The 10940-nt window shown below is 47.7% G+C and overlaps 1 protein-coding gene and 1 long non-coding RNA gene across 3 annotated transcripts; one reads left to right on the forward strand and one right to left on the reverse strand.

The window, feature by feature from the left end:
• Window positions 1–661: 661 nt before the first annotated feature.
• LOC147143087 (uncharacterized) lies at window positions 662–1499 on the forward strand. The gene is made up of 2 exons (XR_015087997.1): window positions 662–1003; window positions 1139–1499. It is a non-coding gene; the product is annotated as an uncharacterized LOC147143087 (long non-coding RNA).
• On the reverse strand, window positions 1036–10158 carry selenbp1 (selenium binding protein 1). 2 transcript variants are annotated; one of them, XM_086039446.1, is made up of 12 exons: window positions 10060–10158; window positions 6547–6600; window positions 6344–6456; window positions 5513–5698; window positions 3703–3823; window positions 3457–3639; window positions 2760–2941; window positions 2506–2584; window positions 2307–2428; window positions 2128–2220; window positions 1539–1657; window positions 1036–1424 (listed from the first exon to the last, which is right to left on the reverse strand). In XM_086039446.1, the coding sequence occupies exons 1-12, from the start codon at window positions 10061–10063 to the stop codon at window positions 1262–1264; spliced, it is 1419 nt and encodes a 472-aa protein (XP_085895572.1). In that variant the 5' UTR covers window positions 10064–10158; the 3' UTR covers window positions 1036–1261. The 2 variants fall into 2 exon arrangements, with proteins under 2 accessions (XP_085895572.1, XP_085895574.1); XM_086039448.1 differs by lacking the exons at window positions 1036–1424; window positions 1539–1657 and adding an exon at window positions 1700–2035.
• Window positions 10159–10940: the final 782 nt, after the last annotated feature.

A 10940-nucleotide genomic window follows, 5' to 3' on the forward strand; every position in this document is an offset into this window, starting at 1 on the left:
TGTTACCTGAGCGACTGTGATGTCATTTTCAATCTTTCAGTCGACAGAAAGTGACAAAATGGCCGTCCCTGAGACAAAACGGGTGGATTTTACTGCTAAACTAATATTCCACAAATATTCCAGTATTAATCAGAATTCCGTGTTATTATTAACATATTATTGTAACGAATTTTTTGGGGTTGACTTTCCTTTAAGAGTTACCATAGTGACCGTTTTAAAGCCGTGATGATGTTGGTGCTGCTAGTAAAGGCATATACAAATCCAGAGTAGATTCGCAATATTCGTTGTTGTAGCATTTTATTAATCGGCCAAAAACCCCACCCCCCGTCCCATCAAAGTTATGAATTTGTACAACCCGATCCACTGCAGAAAAAAAGGTTGGGGACTACTGTGGTAGTGTGCTAAAATTATTTGTACCCCACTGCTACCCTATGCACAGTTGCAACGTAACACTGCATTTAAGATTATTTCTTTAAAACTGCACTGAATGATTGTATTGCACATAAAATTAAAATAATTGTAGCAACATAAACGTTTAAAAACTAACAGTTCTTGAAGATTATATGCACTGTACACTATTAAAAAGTCCAATACAACTTAACTGCACTTTGGCAGTAATTATTTCACATATCACTAGAGGGTGCCCCTGTGCCACTTTTGACATTCACAATCCTTTAGCAATCCATGTAATACACCATCAACACAGCAACACTGCACTCCAAATATGTGCTGCGAGCGAGTGGCTGGAGAAGCCCTCACAGATGAACAGCGTTGATAATATTTGACTTGAATCCATCCCACTTGAAATCATGTGGACACGTCTTGTGATCATAATTCACACATGGTGACCACTTGGTTATGGCAGGTCAATGGCGTGACGTCGTCTTTAATCGCCAACACCATGGTGGAGCGAACGTCTTATGACTCCAAACATTTGCTGTTGCCCTCGTCTCCTCGACGGGATCTCCGGTGGACGCCGCTAACATGTCAAACGAGGAGTCAGGTGCTTGCAAATGTAGATATTTGGTGTCGATGTTGTTTTTTGGGAGATTTATTTATTGTTCGTAAGTACAGTTCGAGGACCCCAGTGGTGTTGCTGTGTTAGCAAGCTCACAATAATCATGAGTGATTTGAACAGGCATCTACAATCACAGACGTCGTCTTCACATTGAAACAAAACCTTCGGACGATCTCAAAGTGGGAAGCACAGATCAAGTCTGACTGACAGGCACACTATGAACAAGCATGGAAGGTTTTGGGGTCACAGCCAGATGTCGGACGTGCAGTCTCCTCCGGGGTACCTCAGCTCATGAGCCAGAGCCGGACCACCGGGCTCCTTGCCGAAGTCCACAAGGAAATTCTCGTTGAGGGTCAGACCGCCCTTGAAGGCGTCCACGTCGACCTGCATCATTACAGACCCCTCCCTGCAAACGACATTAGCGCCGTTAGCATCATCATGGGCTAAAGTCATCCAAAGTTCTCCCAAAAAAATAAAATAACACGGTGTGTGTGTGTATGCGTGTGAGAAAGACACTAACCGGACCATTTCAGGGTAGAACTGTTTGTCCCAGCCACTGTAGAGTGACGTAGTTACATACAGCCTTCGACCATCCAAACTTAACTGTAGCATCTGAGGACCACCGTGGACTCGCTTCCCCTAGACACACACACACACACACACACACACTTAGATAGACAGGCAGATAGGTGGACAACTAGACCACTGATCACTAGCAAGCTAGATAGACCAGTAAGCAGACAGCTAGTATACTGTAGCTAGCAGAGGTGGGCATTCCGTCAAGACTAAGGGACCGGTCCGTCAGTCAGTCTGTCACAGACGGACGCCCGTTCAACAATTACATGGTGTTTTGGTTTGAAAAAATGACAGACTGACTAATGACGGATGGGTACCCCGGCCGCTGACGGATGAACGAACCGGGGAAATTTTGGAAAATGCTCACCTCTGGTAGATAGACGGGTAGGTTGAGAGACGGATAGAGAGGTAGACAGCTTGAGTAGGGAGCAAGCTAGACAACTGATATGTTGACAGAGAGACGGATGGATACAGCAGGTTCAGCAGATAGACAGAGATGAGAGATAGTCAGGCAGATGTTTTGTCCGAGAGACCTGAATAAAACGGGGGCGGGGCTGTGGCTGGTTTTCTGGGTCCTCCAGGACTCGGACTGGTCCATCGCTGGTGATGCTGCCCCCCAAAAACACCTGCGGCCAAACAGACAGACGGAAAGTAAAAAAACGTCTCTCTGGAAGGGGTCCGCTTGCCGGCACGCTGTCACATGACACGCCACCTGTCCAACCAGTCGAGGGTTCCTGGTGTCGCTGATGTCATACTGTCTGATGTCACCGTGCAGCCAGTTGCTGAAGTAAAGGAAGCGGTCATCCAAGGAGATCAGGATGTCGGTGATTAGGCCTACATGCGGAAGGACAGGTGTTGGACAGATGGCACGGCCGGACAGGCAGACGACTTCGGCCGGTGTTGACGCAGACCTGGCATGTCAGGGAGCATCCACCCTTCAACTTTCTTACTGGGAACGCTGATGACTTTTTCTACAGCCCACTTTCCTGACTAAAAGGACAACATAGAACGTGGAACAGAGAACTGTGCAAAGGAGGACAAACAATTGTGGACAAAGGTGACTGTAGAGGGCGGCAGCGTCAAAACCAGAAGGGGGCAGCTGGGCCTGGTGTCGTCATATGGAATGCGTGTCCAGAGGTTAGGGACAGCGCTAGCGTTTGCTCACTGGTGCTCTGTAGAACCGGATCACGCTCCCCTTGAGAGCGCAGCCCACAAAACCTTCAGTGGCGTTTGGGTCATGGAGGAACCGGATCTCAAGAGGAATGGCGCCCTCTTCTCCCAGATCCAGGGTCTGCACCCTCTTGTGAGTGGTCCAGTCCCACACGTGGAGTGAAGTACCATAATGGCCTGGAACAACAAGGAACTCACTCACATTGGTCCCTAAGATCAAGATTCAGATGCTGACTAGGTGCCTAGTAGAACCTCAACCTTAACCTGTCAAGTCCTAATTTGTGATTTCTAGTAGCTGAAGCTCAATATAGGAAATCCTGACGTTGGAGTTCTGGAAATCTGTGAAGTCCTGATTTGGGACTACTGGAACCTGATACTCAGTCTATGAGGTCCTGGTAGTACACTTGCGTAAGCGGTGACCAGAGAAAGTCAACTATAAAAACAAGGGCTTCTTTTTAAAGATCTCGATAGTTTGGAGCATTTTTCGAAGTTTCGAATGTTTTATTTTAACTCATTGTTGGTGTTTTTAGCTGCTGCATTTTAACACCTTGCACAGGGACCACGGTCGAAAACTAGCTTTATAGCTAAAACTGGCGCATTTACAGAAATGTTGATTAATGTGCACTGTCCCTTTTTCAAAATAAACAAACAAACAAGAAGAAAGAAACGATTCTTGTCGTCTTTGTTCTCACCTTCTGCAACATGAGCAGGATTGAAACCATCCGCGAGGGCTTTGGGGGCCCCCCACTCGCTGCTGATCAAAACGTTGTGGCGAGGCTGGTACCAAAAGTCGTAGCCGAAGGGGGCCGCCTCACCGGGATGCTCCCAGTTGCCGATCACGTCAAATGTCCCGCCGTCCAGTAGCGCAAAGCCACCTAAGAGCGACACACAGGGTGAGTCCCAAAACTTGGAGTTATCAGGTCTGGTGCCGGTCTAACCTTTGCCGCCCCCGGAGGGGTCCCCCATGCAACTGATCATGATCTGACCGCTGCCCAGGCAGTGGGTCGTGTGGGGGTTGGCCAGGTTGCACTTCCAGTACAGGTCCACAGGCTCCACAGTCTGGGAACATGACGAGGGCTCGTGAAAGTCGGCCGAAGTTTGCAGTCGGAATCGCTAACGGACGCTCCGGGTTAGAGTTGAAATGGGCAAGACGGGTTTCTAATTATTTTTTTGCCCGTACAAAAATTTTTATACGGCGTACACAATTTTAAATGATCAAAAAAAAAAAAAACGTATAAAATACGGGGAAAACGTACAAGTTGACAGGGTATGTATTGGGATCTGGCTTTGTGAATACTTGAAACTTGGTGACTTGACTTGAAACCTGAAAACTTATAAAACGTGATTGTTGTGTCCTGTATGTTTGAATAAAAGAGGACATACAAAGTTAATGAATCACAATACGAGAGTGCATGTTGCTAATGGCGTGGTCAGGATTGGAAGATTTACTTGTTTGTCAATGAGTCAAACCCTTCCCTCGTTACGTTACGGAGCATGTCCCGGTAGCATAGCAGGACGGGTGCGGACTTTTGGCTAGAAAAATGAAAGTGTGATGCAATCAGCCCAGTGAATGTGTTTTCATTCCCTCGCCTGCTTTGAAACTCACTCGGTAGTGAGCCAACATTTAGCTGGACTGGGTCCAAAGTTCAGCTAGGTTGGGCATCGTCTCTCTAGCTACGCGTAAATACGCTTGCAAGTAATTCACATAGGAGTAAACATGGTAGTAAGGTTAAAAACATCAAAAAGTGACTTTCGGCTTTTCCACGACACGGTCAGAATATCCTTTGATGAAGGAATGCAGAAAAACAAGATTTCCCAGTTGCGATGAGAGCGTCCCGGGTGCTCTGCTACCCGTTGGCCACAGCCGAGTCATTATGCGGAGGCCGCATCTGCTCGACTCACACGAGGCTCTTTCAAATATCAACAGCCTCTTTTTCAAATACAAACAAAGGAAATGACTTGAGATACTCTGCAAGCAGACAGATGTCAGTGTCCTCGCGTTGACCCTGTTTTCCGCAGAAACAAAAGCGGCTGAAGTAGTTTGGCGTCAAAAGCATTTTGATTGACACTCAAATCCGAATGGCGATGGTTGAAATCGTGTTGATGTGGGTTCTGTCATCTCCAGAGGTTTTAGACATGCATCCAGGTTAGAGAAATTGGCCAGTAGTGCCTTTGTTGGTCTTCACCTTTTATGAAGACCAGGAACCGCCAGCAAGATGTCATTAGCTGGAGGACTCGACTTGCCACGAACGAAATCACGAGGGACTCGCATGAGACTTGCACACGTGAGACTTGATCCTATCTCCGATACTCAGTGATCAAAACCGGAGACCAAGGACCAGAGCAGAGACCAGGACCGAAATACTCAGCGGGTACTTTGGGGCACCATTCTGTGACATCCTTAGGCTAAGACAAACAGTTTTTTTTGTTTCAGGCTGATGGATTTTGGCTATAGGTGGTACGGTTTGCTCCCTAGATGACCGTATATTTGTCATCTTTGAAATTTGAACAGTCTGGTTGGTTAAAGACTTGTATCGGAATAGAAACTTGATTTTGAACTGGCTGTTGCACTTTCTTTTTTTTTTTTTTTTATGACCTTGTTTATGCTAGCAACTAACATCGTGTGCCACATGAGGACTCATGAGGACCCAACGCGTCGATTAGCATGTAGCGTGGCTGACAAGAGTCCGTTCATTTGAAGCAGACGCGCAGGGTGGAAGGAAATAAGTCGGCGTTTGTGCGGCGGACCTTGTGGAGTCGGGGTTTTCTGGGGTCGGTGCCGACGTCGACCACGTAGATGCGAGAGGAGATGAGTGCGGGCAGGATGAGGCGGTTGCGCTTCTTGGAGGCGTCGCCGAAGCAGCTGCTGCAGGCGTTCCAGCCGCTGTGGTGGAGCTCGTCGTTGACGTTGGGCATCGGAAGGCGGTGGACCACCTGCAAAACAAGCGGCAGCGTCTGGGCCGGCTACACGGCAGCGGGCTTGCAACATTTGGCCAATGTTCCAACTTGCTAACTTTCCCTGCACGGGGACTCGGCGGGAATTTGCAAGATGGAAGGTTGGCTCTTGATAGGCAACTTGAATCTAGTTGGGCAAAGAGATGGGAAATTTAGGTCCAGAAAGTCAAAAGCCTGCCAAAGTTTGGCTTGAGCCACAGGTGCTTCGACTCAACTGAGCTTGTTTTTCTCCAATCTCTGGTCAGGGGATGAGTCATCTTTCAATGGAGATGTTTTTCTTCTTCAAAAGAAATATGGCCAGTAAAATCTTTCAAACTTGACGTTTTACTGACAAATCAATCCGTTGAAATGTCCTGCTTTCTAATTGTATTCTTTTTTGCACGGACGTCTGCTTGGGACAAAACAACTTTGATATGGGCAGCTTGAAGACATGACACCTTTCCATTCAATGAGCCTCAATTCCCAGTTGAAATTTCAAATTTGGAAGATTTCAAAAATTCCCTCTCAACTTCCGGTGGAAATTGACTGGAAACTTTCCAGAAACGCTCCAGCCCTTTGCAGACAAGTTCAAACCTGACAGGGAAAACAAGATGGCGCCAGGATGAAGATGATGATGATGGTCACCTGGGAGTAGGATGAAGATTCCGGGTCCACGTCCACGGTGGCCAAGTAGTCGGCCTGGCGGGTGGACGTGTTGCGGTAGATGCACGGAAGATACACGATCTTCTCGCGCTCGCCTTTCAACACACGCACACACGCACGCGTTGTGACATACGCACACATGCTGGCTGACGTGCGCGCACGCACGCACGCACGCACGCACTCACCCTTCATGGCGTCCAGCGGGCTCGGGTATCCTGGTCCGCATTCTGAGCAGCCAGCTGCGCACAAGCAAGGGCAAAGGTCACAAGGCGGGAGGTAGCAGCCGTGGCCCAGTGTGACCCCTGACCCCGCGCCCCATGCTGGAATGGGTTTGGCGACTCCAGAAAAAAACGGTCGCCGTCCAGTCGATGAAGGGGATTATGGACGCGAGTGAACGTTTGGGACTGGAGAGGGACAATTGAGTTGGGTTGTCCAAGCGGAAAGTGGAACTGTTGGACTTTTGAAAAGGTTATGGCCCTCCTCCAACATGTATGCAATTCATACTTTGCCGCCAAATTCCTCTCATGACAATGTTGAAGGTTTCTCTGCGATTTTACTGTGGTTTTACTGTGGCGGTCTGTGGGACTGAAAGGTGTGCAAGACTGTTTGTTTTGAACTCGGGTCTAATTGTGCTGCGCCTGCGTGCGACGTCTGAAGGGCCTGGTTGACCAGACAAACTGGGGCCGGCCTGAAAAAAATGGCTGACGGACCGATGTGCCCACCCCTGGAGATGAGTCAGAAAATCTCCCATTTGATGTTTTTGTACTGTCTGCCGAAGAACACTTGGGAAAGGCGCTATCCAATGATGTGCCCTCAAACCGGCAAACAATGGCTTCTTCTCTCTTGCCATCGAGTCCCTCAACAGTTTTATAAAAAGAAGATGGCAGCCCGAAAGGCAACCGAGGCATTTCCACAGCACGAGAGAGCAAATGACACTTTTGGCCCGAACGCCGGACAACAGGCAGGCGGCGCTCGTCCCGTGGCCCACGGCGCCATCAACATGGCCGTCTTCTGGACATGCAGTCGCGATTGACAAGGTGACAAGGACGTGTGGAAAAAGGCAAGAGCTGTAAATCATCCAGCTCGCGTCCTTCTCTGGCAAAGAGACGGCGGCCACAACAACCGGATCAGTCCGGTTGCCATCCAGCCGACGGCCTGACAATCAACAAGGGTTGTGCAAGTCCGGGCTAAATATTAGCCTGCTGTCGATGTTGCAACTAAAGCCAAGTCCATCAGGGCAAGACGCTGGCATCCCAGGAGGCACTTTGTTGGACTTTGGGAGCAAAGCCAGACTGAGGACTGCAACGTAAGCGACTGCACAGATGTCAGCTGCCTCGACAGGAGTCCAAAAGTAGATGTACAACAATTATAGTAATCCACAGCTACCCAATATCCAAATACATGGATAATTATTATTTGATGGATTAAACGTTTAGAGAAATAAATGGTTAAATCCACATCATTTCAACGTTTCAACTGTCAATATATTCACTTTTCCGTAGTCTTCTCTGAAAGCAGACTTTTTCCTTGTTGAGTCAAAATCAGACTTTTACTTTAGAAAACAATGATCAACATTTTTCACACTTGTCTGATAGGTTATAGAGCAAACCAGCCTTTTCTACACTTTCAGTGTGAAACAGTCCCATCTTTGAGTAAAGGGATGGAAATAAAAATTTAAAAAAATTCGCAATTGATCGATTAACAGCAAAACAATTGACAGGTCAATCAATTATTAAAACAGTAATCGAGTAAAAACCCTGCCACAATTTGGCTTTAGCCACGGGTGCCGCTTCTCAACCGGCAAAAGAAGCCAATGAGAGAGGAGCTTGACGCCGTCCTGGCTTCGCTCCTGCTAGGCACAAATAATTCGATAGGTGACTGCTGCCGCCGTGACCTTTTCTCCTGATTCAGCCTCTTCATGTCGCTATCTGCACCTTATGCAGCATCTAGTCAGAACCAGTCAAGACAGTGGAGTGGCACATTGTTTCGTGGGCTGGGCTAGCATCCAGATTGGGGTACAGCTTCCTCTCAAATCGTTCCCACGTCTATTTTCCATCTCCAGCAAACTCAGTCGTTGTAAGGTCGCACACTTGCATTGATGCCGGTGCCATTTTTTTTTGTAGATGACATTGCGTTAAATAGATGTGGAATATTAAAGCAACACTGTGTCATATGTCAGTTTTTGTTGATTATGGCGGCGCCATGTGGACAAAAGCGGTAGTGCTTTGACAAAAGTCAACCCCATTTCCCATGCGTTGTGAAATCCTGAGTTCTCGCTCGCCTGCAAGTTGGACTGAATTACATTTCGATTTCCAGTGGCTGTGTGAAAGATGAATAGCGATGAGGTAATGAATCTAATTTTGTTCAAACAATACTTTTGTCTTTTTTGTTTGTTTTGGGGCTTCTGCCATGACACCAGTAATAGCGCGTAGACGTTCAAATCTACTCCCGTCCTTATAGCGAAAGGAGGAAGTGAGTATGTCGTGAGAGCAATTCAGGACATTTGTATCTTTTGGGTGTGCCAGGGTTGCTTCCATCCTCCTCAAAGTTGCTTTGTGCCAGTAAAAACGATACAGACGCCCCCCCCATGACCAAAGTCCCATTCAACTACTTGTAAGTCAATGTTTCATCAAGAGTTGAAAAAAAAAATATTAAGGTCGATTTCATGCCTAGTGCTGCTTTAAATGGCTGACTACATTAATATTGTTGAACATCAATTTAGTATGAATAAAATCTAGGTGAGGGACAATCACAGCAAAATTTGAAACACGGCGGATTGGACCTCAATTAAAATGTGACGTTAGTGAATATTTTCTAAATGCGCATTCATATTTACTCATGTGTCAATTGCTTCTCTTAGCTATTTTTTCTCCTAGTGAGCAAGGCCCACATGGTGATCATGTCCACTTCCAAAGGCGGAAGGAAGTAAATTCCCGCGTTTGTCCCTAGAGCCATCTTGAACGTGTTGCCGAGCCGTTGTGAACCCACACAATCTCAGTTTTCCAGCTGTGAGGAGGTCGCCATAGGACTCGGGTTTGAAGTGTGGGTGTGTTGAACCAGCTACTTGGACAACAACAACTCTTTGCTGAGAGCACACACCCACCGCATCCAACTACTGCACAAAGAAAACATTGGCGCCACGGATAGACGCAGAGCGCTTTTCAGCTTTTTGGAGCCATAATACCGACAATCTACAAACACATTTTTCCATTTCATTCTCATCAAAAGCAACACTGGGCAGGCACACTGTCGCTCGCTCTGCAATCACCGTTTCTTCAGCTTGTTAGTGTGCGAGTTCAAAAGGTCATCTGCATCAACAAAAAAAAGCTTAGCAGACGAGAAACAAAAAAACACTCAGTGACCCGACGCGTCCACTATAAGATGGAATGTGGTTCGTGTGTGAAGTGTTGATCTTGCCGTGTGGCTGCACACCGCACGTTCCAAACTGTAATAGGCGTGATTTTTTTTTGTCCTAGTCACGAGTGGGGTCTCTCAGAAGTCGGCCGACAATTTTACAATCCTGCCGTGTGAATCGGGCTTCAGATAAGACCTTACATGTGCGCACTCGCGCGCGCGTACTCACACACACACACAAAAAAGCGCATAGTGGAAGTGCGCACGGAGCAAACAAAAGCACTTCACATGAGACCAGGTGATAAAAATAAATAAAAGTGTGCGTTTGCAGAAGGTTCACTTACCCATGTCGACATTTGCTGGTGTTCAGCACACACGCACACAGAGCGCCAAGCGGCCTCATACACACACTTTTGGGGCCCCGTCCCACCAATGAGAGGCCGGGGGCGGGCCTGTGACCCGGACAAAGGGGGGGGGTGGGCGGAGCTCTGAGCAGAAAGACAAATTGTGCTTGAGAGGTCGCCTCGGGACACGTTGCCAGGAAAAGCGCTCGTGTTTGTCCAGTGTGGAAAGAAAAATGTTATCTTCTTCGACAAGTGCGCCTGTGAGCGAGAGCTTCCCAATGTTGCAGAATCCCACCCCCACACATGCTTTCCCGGCCCATGACTTGTCAGCTACGCTGGCTGAAGATTCAGACCCACTTCCAAGCTTCAAAGAGCACGTCAAACACAATCAGGCAGGCAGACGCAGGTATGAAGGTAAGCAGAGCTGCACTGACGCACGGATTAACATTAGCTTCTGATGCGGGTGCGATTGCTCGGTGAAGTTGCCGACCCGGCGGAGGTGCATTTGGTGACGTGTCCCGAGCGTCACATATACACAGTGTAGTGTACGAAGTGCTGCCTTTTCAAGTGAAAATGCTTTTACTGGCGGGGTGAGCACAATCACCTCACCTCAAAACAGGCTCGTTGAATTCAGCAAGGCAAGCAAAGTGTGCTGTAACTGTGGATTCTTGGGCTGTTTTGATCTCTAAGGGGTGTCAGCAAGAAGTTGTTGTTTTTTCCCAATGTCAAGTCATCATCTGTTGAGCGACAAAGAACCCGAAAGTATGATTGACAGCTGCCAACTTGTAACCTTGCCTGCAAACCGAATCCTCGCAGTATTTGTGAGTCCACAAAACTCCGAGAATCTATCTTGCACTGAGCCCGCAGATTTGCTCCCTGCG

Source organism: Filicampus tigris, chromosome 8, assembly GCF_054856515.1.
Source record: "Filicampus tigris isolate MCC_2025a chromosome 8, RoL_Ftig_1.0, whole genome shotgun sequence".
Taxonomy (NCBI): Eukaryota; Metazoa; Chordata; class Actinopteri; order Syngnathiformes; family Syngnathidae; genus Filicampus; species Filicampus tigris.